Here is a 13592-nt window from a genome sequence, read left to right on the forward strand (position 1 = left end):
TTAAGAGGTCTTCCCTATCTGATGGTCGCATTTTTTAGTAAAGCCAACACAAAACAGTCGAAGTAAATAACCATCGGCAGTCTTGACATCAACATGAGCTTCCATCATGGTCTGCCATTTTTGACCATGGAACATATTTTGTCCCAGGTGAGGTCCATGCCATGGAAGTTAGGCAGTTTTTGCCCTGAACATCTTCCGTAATTAGCTTGAATATTCTAAAGGCAATTTCATCATTCTGCAGATCAGCAAGGCTCACTTCAAACACACGACCTTTCAGCCTGTCAGATGCAATTTTGGTTCCTTGGGTTCTAGTGACGAGTGTTTTTCCAAAGTTTCTAATGTTGAACATAGCCAGTGCCTTCACATCATACCAGTCTTTTTTAGAAAATGGATCAACTCACTGGGGTCATGCCGCCATCAAGAACCCATCCACTGGCTCCAGCATACCCCAAAGGGTGGTAAAGTATAGCAATCGGCACTTACACTTTCTTCTTGGCTCTTTTTGCCGCCTTTCGTAAGGCACTTGTTCTTGCCTACCGCCATGGTGCTGCTCAGAGTCAAAAAGGCAAAAAATAAATAATTAAAAAAACCCACAAGGGGCTGGTGAGATGGCTCAGTGGTCTAAAGCGCCTACTTAGAACAAGCTTAGCAAAGCACAGGGACTGCAGTTCAATCCCCAGCACCACATGCCAGCCAGCCCCGCCCCCTGGTGGGCTGAGCTGGCCACACACACAAATAAATAAATAAAATTAAAACACACACACACACACACACACACACACACACACGAAAACCCAAAAACACTAAATCTACTGGAGGAGAAAGTATGTAGAAATCTTGACATAGGGATAGGTATAGAGTTCATAAATAAAAATCAAACTGCACAGGAAACAAGTGAAAGGACCAACAACTGAGATCTCATCATTCTGAAAAGTTCTTGCAGGTCAAAAGAAATCACAACCAGACTAAAAAGAACACACACAAATAAAGAAAAATTTTAGCTGTCCCTCAGACAAAGTACTTCTATCTAGAACATACAAAGAATTTTTAAAATCAGGCCCCCAAAATTCAAACACCCAATAAAAAAATGGGCATCTGAGATGAACACACACTTCTCAGATGAAGAAATGCACATGGCAAATACATGAAAAGATGTTCACAGTGTGCAGTGCCGTGCTGAAAGGGTGATGAGACTGGGCGTGGTGGTGTGTGCCTGTAATCCCAGCGCATGAGAGGCTGAAAACAGGAGGATCACTGAGTCCAATCTTGTAGTGAGAACGTGAAGACCCTGTACTAAAATACACATTAAAAAAAAAAAAAAATGTTCAGCATGATTGGTGGTTCAAGAAATGCAAATTAAAACACTGAGATTCCACCTCACCCCAGAAAAAAATTGCTATCATCAAAGTCAACCAGTAACAAATGCAGGCTGGGATGTGGAAAAAAAAGGAATGTGTCCCCTCTGCTGGTGGGAATGCAGACTGATGCAACCACTGTATGAATTAGTGTGGAGATTTTTTTTTTTTTTTTTAGTACAGCGTCTACAGGGTCTCACTACATAGATTGGACCCGAAGCGATCCTCCTGTTTTCATCCTCCCAAGCACTGGGCTAATAGGCGCATGCCACCAAGCCCATTCTCAATCAAACTATCAGGGCACCCCAGGGCCAAGGCTGTCACAGAACACCGGGGATTGAATCCTGGTCACTGCATCTGCCTAAGCAGGCCTTTCAATTCATTGAGCTATCTGGCCAGCCCTGAGATTTTTTTATAAGACAATAAAAAAGAGTAAAAGAACATTAGAAATGACACAGAATTTCACTAAACAAAATGATAGGAATTCAACAACAGTTGCTATATTGCATATTGTTGTCTTCAATTAATTGTTCAGATAATCAGATATATGCATGCAAAATTGGCTGAAAAAATATTAAGCATTAATGGATCGTTTCAATAAATGAGGAGAAATCAGCAGTACGATTATCCAAGCCATGCTGTGTATACAGACTTTTTCTTCCCTTTCTTTTCTCCTTTTCCTCCCTCATTCCACTTGTCCCTTTCCTTTGAACAATTTCTTTCCCATTCACATACCTATTGCACTTTTTGGATTTTACTTACTCTTTCATGTTCTTATGCTAAGCAATATGATGTTTATACATATGGGTATAATTTATTTCACTTAAAATAGTATGGTCTCTAGTTGTATCCACTTATTTATTAAAGCCTGGAATTTATCTTACTTTATAGCTGAGTAATACTCCATTGTATAAAAATACCACACTGTGGGCTGCAGTGATGGCTCAGTAGCACAAGCACCTACCTCCCTGTCAAGGGGAGTTCAACTGCCAGTACCAATTAGAAATAAAATAAAACAAAACAAGAAAACCCACATCTTTTGTATCCATTCCTCAGTTGATAAGCATCTGGATTGTATTCAAAACTTAGCTATGACAAATTGCACTGCTATAAACATGGATGCACACATATCACTGTGGTATGGTGTTTTTGGTTCTTCCAAAAAAAATACTCAGAATACCTGGGTTGAATGAGACCTCTAATCCTAGATTTTTTTTTTTTCCCCCTCTTCTCAGAACCAGGGATTGATCTCAGGCCCTTATGCTTGCCAGGGAAGCCCTTATTCTACTGAGCCATCTCTCCCCGGCCCTCTAATCCTAGTTTTTTGAGGACTCTCCACACTGATTTCCATAGTGGTTGCACAACCAGTGGTTTCACAACCAGTGGTTGCACACTGCCACCAACAGTGGAGAAGGGTTCTTTTTTCCCCACAGGTCCTCTAACATCTGTTATCGTTTGACTTTCTTTGTTGTTTGTTTTTTTGGCAGAACCAGGGATTGAACTCAGGCCCTTGCGCTTGCCAGGGAAGCGCTTATTCCACTGAGCCATCTCTCCGGCCCCCTATTGTTTGACTTTTTGATAATAGCCACTCTTTCTGAGGTGGAATCTAAAGTGTTTTTTTATTTCTCAAACCACAATGATGTTGGACATTTTTCACATGTTTGCCAAGTGTATTTCTTCATCTGAGAAATGTCTATTCATTTTTCGATTGGCTCTTTTAATTTTGGGGGCCTGATTTTTAAAAATTCTTTGTATGTTCTAGATAGAAGTACTTTGTGTGAGGGACACTGTGATTTCTTTTGACATGCAGAAACTTTCCAAAACAATGAGATCCCAGTTGTCCTTACACTTATCTCCCATGCAGTTTGGTTTTTATGAACTCTCCACCTATCCCTATGTCCTCAAGATTTCTACCTACTTTCTCCTCCAGTAGATTTAGTGTTTCTGTTGTAATATTTAAATCTTTGATCCATGTTGACTTTTAGTGCCTGGTGGTAGACATGGGCTACTTTTAGCCTTTCGCATATGGAAAGCCAGTTTTTCCAGCACCATTTATTAAAAATGCTATCTTTCTTCCAGTGAACGTTTGGCCGCTTTGTAAAAGATAAAGACACTAAGTGTGACTGTAGTTGTATCTGCATCTTCTAATCTGTTCTATCGAGCCTTTGTTTTATTATCAGTCTCATGCTGATTTTATAATAGCTTTGTAGTATAATTTCAAGTCAAGGATTGTGTTGCCTCCTACTTCCTAAAATTTTTTATTTTATTTTTTCTTTCAAACAACCAACTCTTTGATTAATTACTTCTTTGTATTATTTTCTTAGGCTCCATTGCATTAATTTCTGCTCTGATCTTTTAATTTCCTTTTTTTTTCCCTGGAAGACTGATGTGCAGCTTAAGGTTGCTTTATTTGGGCTGTTTTCCTGATGTGAGAATTCACTGCTATAAACTTGCTTCTTAGGACTGTTTTTAATGTGTTCCACAGGTTCTGGTAAATTTCATCTGCATTTTTGCTTGATTGCAAATACTGTTTAATTTCTTATTTAATTTCATCTTTGACCTATTGATTGTTCGGGAGGGTATTATTTAATTTCCATATGTTTATGGACTTTTTGTGACTTCTTTTGTCAATAACTTCCAATTTCATTGCCCTACTGTCAGATAATATGCACAGGATAATTTCAATTCTTTTCTGTTTACTTAAGCATGATGTATGTACTAGTATATGGTCTACTTTGGAGAATGTCATGTGTACAGCTAAGAATGAGTATTCTGATGCTGTTGGGTAGAATACTCTGTAAAGGTCTACTAAGTCCATTTCTTTACAAGTTTGGTTTAGTTCTGTTATTTCTTTCCTGATTTTTGCCCAGTTGAACTATCACTTTGTGACAAGGGGGTGTTAAAACTTTCTTATTACAATTGTGTAAGTGCTCAGTTGATTTTTCATGTCTCTTAAAATTTGTCTTTATATAGCTGGGTACTCCTATATTTGTTGCATATAATTTGTTATCTCTTCCTCTTGAAGTTTTCCCTTAACAAGTATATAGTGACCTTATCTCTTTTGATCACTTTTGGTTTGAACTTCATATTGTCAGCAACCAAAACAGCTACCCCTGCTTTTTTCTGGTTTACTATCACAAGGAATATTCTCTTCCATTTTTTTGATGTTCAGCCTATGAATTTCCTTTTAAGAGTTAAATGTGTGTCTTATATACAGCATATTGTTGGATTTTGTTTTCTTGACCCACTAGGCCAGCCTGCTTTTGACTGGTGAATTGAAGCTATCTACATTAATGCTTATAACTGATACATACTGGCTTATCTTTGTCATGTTCTTTTCCTGCTATAGGTTTGCTACTTTTCCCCCTCTGTTTAACTGCTTGCTCCACTTGGTGGTTCCTTTCTATTTGGGGTTGTTCTGTTTTGGTCTTTCTAGAACATTTGTCAGTACTCTTTGTAGGCTTCGTTTAGGGGTCATGAATTTCTTTAGTTCTTTGTTATGGAAGCATTTTCTTTTTCCGTTAATTTTGAAAGACAGTTTCACAGGGTACATTAATTTGGGTTGGAAAATATTTTCTTTCAGGACCTGAAATACTTGACTCCATTCTAGACTTGGTTTGTGTTAAGAAATCTGTCGCAATTCTGACTGGCTTTCCATTATAGCTGATCTGTTTCTTTTAACAGTTTTGAATATTCTGTTATTTTGTTGAATTTTTGAGATCTTCATTACTATGTGTCTGAGTATAGATTTATTTTGTTCTGGCTAATTGGAGATCCCCACGCTTGGGAAATTTTCTGCAACTACTTGTATAAATAGTCTTTTTATGTCATTTTTATTGACTCCTGCTGTTTCATTGACACCTATCAGTCTTAGGGCCTTTTTTTTGCATCATCATGCAGCTGTTGAATTGTTGTTTCTTGGTTCCTTGTTATTTTTAAGAGATCTTTCCTTTTTTGGTCACTAGGTGCAATGCTATTCAAGGTCTGAAAGTCTATCTTCAGTTTTATTCAAATGGTTCTGCTAGCTTTCAGTGGAATTCTTAATTTCCTGGATATCTGTTTGAATCTGTTTCATACATTCTAGTTCTTTCCTACATTGTTCAAAGTTTCTATCATTTTTCTATGCTTCTCTAGTTTTTAATGTCTTCTTTAGGCATGCTGAGCAATTCTTTCATGACTTCTGCCATTTCTTTTACCTGAGAGACTTCTGATCTTATTTCTTTTATAGCCTTAAGGAGTTGTACCTTTACTTCAGTTGGTTTCATTTCAGAAATTAATGTGTGTAACTTCCAAGTTCTTTTACGTCCATGTCTCCTGGACTTGTTGTGCTTGGGCTGGAGGTCTTAAATTGCCTTTTGCTCCTTCATTTTCACATTTCCAAAGCTTCCAAAGTTCACCAGGGCTCAGTGTTGATCCCTCAATGGTGGGGGAGCAGTTTGTGGCTCAGTGAGGCTCTAAAAGCTGTCGAAGACTCAGCTTAGCTTCTATGACTCAGTGTGGAGATACTTTTTGTTTTGCTTTGATACAGACCCTCACGACACACTTTGAACTCATAGTGATCCGCCTGTCTTAGCCTCCGCAGTGCTGGGATTATAGGTGTATAACACACCTGGTTCTAGGCTGGCACAACACACCCAAGATTCCGGGGCCAGCACAGCATGCAGTACACCAGGGATCAAACTCAGGACCTTGCATTTGCCTGGCAGGCACTTATGCAGCCGAGCTATCTCAGTCCAGTGTGGAAATTCTTTGAAAAAACTAGAACCAGAGGAACCATCTCACCCAGTGATTCTCCTTTTGAGTATTTTCCTTAAATAATTAAAAGCATCATATTCTGCAACATACACACATTCATATTTATAGCAGTACAGTTTGTAACAGATAAACCTTGGAAACAATCCAAATGCCCATTAACTGATGGATAGACAAAAAAGGTATTTTTTTAATATAATGGAGTACTACTCAGACATAAAGGATAAATTTGTAACAATTATGGCTAAGTGGATGGACCTTGAGACCATACTCTTAAATGAAGTAAATTGGATAAACATGTAAACATCACAATGTCTCTCAGGCTTTAGAATAAGAAAGTATAAATTAGAACCAATATGTATAATAGATATTGTGAAAAAGAAACTGTTCAAAAGGAAAGGGGTACAAGGGATGGGGGAGGGACAAAAGGGAAAAGAAAAAATGATAAAAGGAGGGGCAAGGAACAGAAAATAAGAGGAATCATGATATAGCACATGCAGGTACAAATTCCCCATGATGAATGTGATCATTATACTTATCTAAATGGTACTCATAAAATTAGTAATAAAAAGAAACAATTCAAAAGAAAACAATTATAAGCATGTAGCCACTGATTATCAATGTACCCAACTTTATAAAGCAAACTCTCCAAGACATGAAACATCAAACACCAACACAACCAGAGTGGAAGATCTCAAAGCTACACTTTCATAAACAGATCAACTAAACAAATGGACAAAAAAATCAACAAAGATATACCAAGGTTGAATCACACCAACAAACAAGTGAACCTAAAGCTTGCTTAAATAAATGCTAAAAAACAGAAATTATCTCATCCATACTATCAGCTCATAGTACACTGCAACTAGAAATCCATGACAAAAGAATATAAATTCTGCAAACACATGGACATTAAATGACATACTCCTTACCAATTAATGGTATATGGAGGAAATAAAAGAAATTAAACAATTCCTAGAATCAAATAATAACGCCATGAGAAGAAAGCAGAAACTATGCAACCCAACGAAAGAAGTCCTAAGTGGGAAGTTTACTGCTATAAATGCCCATGTCAGAAAAAGAGTGATCCTAAATAAATAACTTCATGATACACCTCAAGGTTCTAGAAAAACTGGAGAGGGCTAAAGCCAAACCTAGTACAAGGAAAGAAATCACAAAGATCAGTGTGGCAATTAATGATTGAGATGAATACAAAACAAACTCCAAGAATCAATGTGCTGGTTCTGTGAAAGAATAAAAGACAAACCTTTGGCCAATCATATCAAAAGAAGACTCATACCAATGCAATTAGAAATGAAAAAAGTAAAATCATTACATTGCTGAAATACAAGATTACTGGTAAATACTGTTAACAAATTTATGTTTCAAGAAATGGGAAAATCTAGAAGAAATGGATTCCTAGACATGTATGGATTACCAAAGCTCAATCAAGAAGGATAAGAACTCTGAATTGTACAGTAACAGGCAGTGAAATAAAATAACAAAAACTCTACTAATAAAAATCCAGGACTCAATGGATTTATTGCAGAATTCTTCAAGAATTCAGGGAGGATCTAATGCCAATATTCTTTGAACTCTTCAATGAAATAAAAAGGGAAGGAGTACTGTAAAACTCACTCATGGAAGCTAATATGACCATCATACTGATGTAGGACAGCAGAGAGTGGCAAAGCTGGCAGAATAAATAGGTGGGACCTGTTAATTTCAAGATCCCAACACATGCATAGAACAGTTCCGAAAGCCCTGCAAGCGGGCTTCTCAAGAAAACTGCAACAGATTTTCAATAGGACAGCCTAGAGCTGATGCCAGCCTGAGATGTAGAATACTAGCACTCTGCTCTCAGAATCTATATGTAAAGTTCTTTCAGAATTTCTCAAGATTTGGACAGTATAACAGGAGAGGCAAACCATGAAGAGCTTGGTGTCCCAACTGACTTCATGGCATGGGAGCATGGTATCAGCACAAAAACAGGTATGAGGATTAACAGAACAGGAGAGACAGAAACAATTCAGGCACACCAGCCATTGCACCTATTTTTATGCTGATACCATGCAGGTTTTTTAATCACTGTTACTCTGTAGTATAACCTGAAGACTGACATTGTGTTGTCTCCTGTTTTGTTCTTGTTGCCCAGAATTGCTTCTGCTATTCTGGGGCTCTTGTGATTCCATATAAATTTTAGGATTTTGTTTTTTAGTTTTGTGCGGAATTTTGATCGAGTATTAGCTATTCTCAATAACCACATTAGTAGTGGTATTATTAGAACTATTATTCTGAGACTGTTCTGTGTTTAATACAGGATAATTAGTTATAGGATATTCAAACTCCATTATCCCATATCCCTGACACCAAGGCTCTGAGTATTAAAAGACAGCAATTATTTAAAAAATTAACTAAACATTTTGTTACCCTAAGTTTGAATCCAGGGCCAGGGAGATGGCTCAGTGACATAAGTGCCTCCTGGCAAGCGCAAGGCCCAGAGTTCAATCCCCAGTACCAAAAGAAAAAAGTCACTAAATTTGAATCCGAAGTATCAATATATTTTCATGTTTAACTTTAAACATATATATTTTAATCTCTAAAAATATAATAGAAAGTCATATATGTATGCAGTACTTACAAAAATATCTTCATCTTTATTCATAAACTTACAAATAACATACGTTTACACACAGAGAGCGTGAGATCCTAATTTCTAAGCTTCTGATCTTGAAATAATACTGCCAATTTACGGACAATTTAAGTATCAATTTAATTAGAATTGCATTTTACCAAATGTTTGAAACCCAAATGTTTAAATAACTTAGTTAATACTGAGATAGTTAGGGACCACACAAAAGTGAACAGAAAATCAAATGTCAGTAAGGAGCTTGTTCTGCAGTTTCACAGCAGAACCAAACAAAGTAATAAGTGGAGAGCCTTGGTTTACATGCAGACTCAAGAGTTAAAAACACAACAGCTACAAATGTCCTAAAAGACAGGCCAAGGGTCAGCCCAATGAACATTTTTCCTTGCCCTAGTAATTGAAGCTGACCAATGAGCTGCCTATAACAGAGCTCAGGCAGGACAGACACTCTACAAGTTTGAATTTCTTATATGCAGGAAGACTTGAATGAAAACTTTTATAGGGAACCTCTTGTGTATTACCCTCTTCCTTTTTACAGAAGCCACTGGCCTGATATACTCTTAGTCACTGGTATATTTCCTTTCTGCCTCAAGCAGAAATCTCATTAAAAACCTTGCCTGTGCTTATACTGCTCTGGGCTTACTCTTGTTTCTCCTCTTTCTGTACCTAAGAATCCAGTCCTGGTATCAATAGTAATACTTTAAAAAAAAGAAAAAGTGGTTACCCTCAAAGGATGGTAGTTTGTCTAGAAAACTGGTAAATGAAATGAAAACTGCAAACATTCTTTCCTTATTTTTCCTATAGAAATTACATAATCAAATAGTAAATGAGAAGTACATATATATCTCAGTTACTAAGTTGGTAAGATATCACCGTTTTGCAGTCTTCAAAGATTTAATGCCTCTGGTAATAAAAAAGCAGTAGAAAAGAATCCAGATCCTGTGTAAAAAAAAAAAAAAAAAACAAAAACAAAAACAAAAACCACAATACTCTATGTGGAATATCGCCTGAACAAGACCTCCGTTAGAGCGTCGTCCTCGTTAGTATAGGGGTGAGTATCCCCACCTGTCAAGACCGCCATTAGTCTTATCAAAATTTTATATCTGGGTCTGATCAAGCCTCTGTATCCAGCTGCTCATCTGCAGGAAATGATGAACTACAGTAAGAATATGCAAATTGCCAAATACATACTGTAGAGAAACAACAGGTACAACTGCTCAGTTTCTTCACCAGATGAATTGCAAGGAAAGGACAAAGGAGGAAAATTTTGGAAAAAGAGACATGCTAGATAAAAAAAGAGTAGAGTAGGGCTAAACTGTAATGCTTCAGTAAACATAATTTGCTAGTAATTCTATGAGGAAATGTAAGCAGGTGATCACTATAAGTCAGGACAATGGTAACTCCTGAGAAGAGGGTAAACATTATTATTGGCTATGGCATATGAAGAGGGTTCTGGGCAAAGCAAAAAATGCATGACCAGGGGTTAAAACGTCTTGTAACAGTTCATTAGTACACTGTTCATATAGTGTTATCTATTTCTTTTTAGTAACAAAAGATTTCTTTAAGAAGTAAATTTACGAGTAGAGAGCCACTCAATTTATTTGTTATTTCCAAATGGCACAAGGAATTCAACATCCATTCCCACTAGAATCAGAACAGCACAGGCTGCGGATCCAGGATTTAATGACCTCAGATCCTTAGAATCCTTTAGTACAGGATCTGAAGAAACTGGTGTTAAATGATCTACCTGAAACAACTGTTTTAGCATGAAGCCTAGACCATTTCTCCACATAATATGCTAATAAGTGAATAACGCAATAAAGTGCCTAAATTTAATAATGATTTTGTAATTATTATTATTAGTAAATCTAATAATGTAATTACTAGATTTATTCAGCCAAACTCTTCATTAGGAAGGCCTGGTAAAGTTTGACTGTTAAAAATATTACTTTAGAGGCATCTCCCCTTTTACTACCTATCTTGTACACAGAACTTCTTCCTCAAAGTTCAGAGTAAGGTGAGAACAGTGATTCAAAATTGCCATCAAGTTCCCAGCATAAAACAGAGAGGCAACAGTGAAGGAGAATCTCCTTGACTCAGAAATATAATCCCCATAACTTTTTAGGTCACTAAGCACACTGTACCTTATCCTGATGTTGTAAAACAAGGGAACTTTCACTATAAGATGTAACTCAAAAAATGTGACTACAGAATTGATTTACCAAACATGTTCAAAAACTAAATTTCACTGAATACATCTAGACTGTATTAAAAAGGTAACTTTAGCATCTGTTTCAGCTCTTTAAAGATTTTGTTTCTAAGAAAGCTGTCCTCAGAGATTCAGATGGCAAAGCAAATAAATATGAAAATTTGGACCTATATAGAATAGCCATTTCACCCTATTAGTAATGTATTATTTAAAAATGCAAAAACTTCAACTTAATCAGAACTTTCATTCATTTTTATATTACTATCCACATTGTATTAAAAAAGAAAAACCTTTGAAAATGAGAAGAACATAAACCACCATGGGTTTGAACTTGTACTCAAACCATGTTCTTCTCAAGGGATCTTTCTACCTCTAAGAAAAACTGGCATTTGTCAATTACAATCACTGGGGGGCCGGGGAGATGGCTCAGTGGAATAAGTGCTTCCATGGCAAGCGCAAGGGCCTGAATTCAACACCGGTTCCACAAAAAAAAAAAAAAATTACAATCACTGCTTCTTTTGCGTACTGGCTTTAGAAAACTGAACTTTTTATCCTGTCTTTATCTCCATGCCATAAATACATGCGTCATGTCTTACCACTTATTTCAAGCTCTGCCCAATGTGATTTCTTTCCATGGGCTGCTTCCTCAGAGGACATAATTGTGTACATCCTCCGAGGGTCAGGGGGCTCGTATTTTTCTTTGGGCATGCCTAGTAAATGAAGAAAAGAAACTAATCAGAATTTTAAAGAATCAAATATATAAAACAAAACCTTTAAAAAGCAGACACACATACTATGACCTTTAAATTATTTCCCACTATAAGGCACTATGAATTCCTTGGAGAAATCAAGGATTTCAGGTCCAGGATAAGACAAATATAAACAGGCCTTGAAGCAACCAAAAGGGTGGAGCTGTGAAGGAAACAGGTGCCAGTCTGAGCTGCCTAATAAAGATGATCTGAGAAGCACAGTAATGACTACACTTGAATCCTTAGAAAAATGAATGATTTTTTTTTTCTTTTTATGCTATTGGGGATTAAATCCAAACCCTACATACCGAGCTACATCTGTAGCCCTTTTTATTTATTTATTTTTTAATTTGAAATAGGTCCTCATTCAGTTGACCAGGCTGAGCTCAAACTTATGATCTTCCTTCCAGAGCAATGGGATTATAGGCATGCACCACCATGCCTGGTTTGAATTCAAAATGTTAACTACAATAAAATCAACTATATCACCTGAATATTGGAAAACAAAAGCATCAAGCATTTATCATTCATTTCTGCCAGAAACTAGATGAGTGAGTGTTCTTTACAGAATTCCAGCTAATAAATACAAAGTTACACAATTAGATCATTATTTTATAACCATTTATGAAATAATAAATTCAAGCAATTATCATTAAGTTAATAAAACCACCACAGGGAGTAGAGGAAATTAAGGAAAAATTAAACAACGGCAAGGCAAGATCAGTCTCATCTGGACAAGAAGCCAACTCTGCAACTCTGATTGAGATGACAGGAAGCAGTATGTTCTTTACCCCTCTCCCCTAGAACATAAACAATGAATCTGAAGCCAGTAAAGTCTCTAGATCTTGGACCAGCTTAAAGGAAACAGAGGAACATATTTAAAATGAGTACAATTAATACTACATACAGAACTGTACACTTGGTTACAATGCTAATTTTAAATGTATTTTACAATTTAAAAGTCAAAAAAAATTTTTAAACCCCACAAGAATATAGCAGGCAAGATGAAAAACATAGAAAGCTATACAGAGTAAAAGATTTTATTTAAACTGATGGCATAAAAGAGAATGAAAGCAACAAAAGCAATGCTTTTGTTTTCCAATATTCAGGTGATGTAGTTGATTTTATTGTAGTTAACATTTTGAATTCAAACCAGGCATGGTGGTGCATGCCTATAATGTCTTTGCTCTGGAAGGAAGATCACAAGTTTGAGCTCAGCATGGTCAACTAAATGAGGACCTATTCCAATTAAAAATAAATAAATAAATAAAAGGGCTACAGATGTAGCTCAGTATAAAGGGTCTGGATTTAATCCCCAATAATAAATGATTTAATAGGCATAGCAAGTAAATACACTATGAATTTCAACAAACCAAGCATAAAAAGACATTTTTGAAAATCAGAGAAATTTGAGGACGAACTAAGTATTTGCTAATATTAAAGACTTATTGTTCATTTTTTTTTTTTTTAATTTTAGGGAAGGGTCTACAGGGTGTTCAGGGTCTCACTACTAGATCTAGTGATCTGCCTGTTTACAGCCTCCCAAGAGCAGGGATTACAAGTGTGTGCCACCCTGCCCAATCTCAGCACTCCCCAAGGGTGGGGCTGGCATGGCAGGCCTGGGGAATGAATCCCCAGCTCTTGCACTTGCTTGCAGGCACTTTATTTTTTTTTCCTAATTTATTTTTATTTTTTACTTTTTGACATCAGTTATTTTTATTTTAAAGAAAGAAAAAAAATAAAAAGTGGTACAAAAATCTCAAAACAAGATTTTAGGAGAGTAACAATGGTTAGTACATTGTGTATTATTATTGTCAAAATAGTTTCTCATATTACAAGATATAGGCAAGAAATAATAAGCAAACAACATAGGTACAAAC

General features: G+C 36.4%; 1 protein-coding gene across 7 annotated transcripts in view; it reads right to left on the reverse strand.

Annotated features, from left to right (window-relative positions):
• Positions 1 to 13592, reverse strand: part of Cnot6 (CCR4-NOT transcription complex subunit 6) — an 89082-nt gene that overhangs the window by 51943 nt on the left and 23547 nt on the right. For all 7 annotated transcript variants that reach the window (XM_023713085.1, XM_023713087.1, XM_023713086.1 and 4 more), the window contains one exon: positions 11560 to 11673. In XM_023713085.1, the coding sequence (XP_023568853.1) occupies positions 11560 to 11671 (112 nt within the window). In that variant the 5' untranslated portion in view covers positions 11672 to 11673. Of the gene's footprint in view, positions 1 to 11559; positions 11674 to 13592 lie in introns of those variants that run through there.

Source organism: Octodon degus, unplaced genomic scaffold (genome assembly GCF_000260255.1).
Source record: "Octodon degus isolate 3935 unplaced genomic scaffold, OctDeg1.0 scaffold00029, whole genome shotgun sequence".
Lineage (NCBI taxonomy): Eukaryota > Metazoa > Chordata > Mammalia > Rodentia > Octodontidae > Octodon > Octodon degus.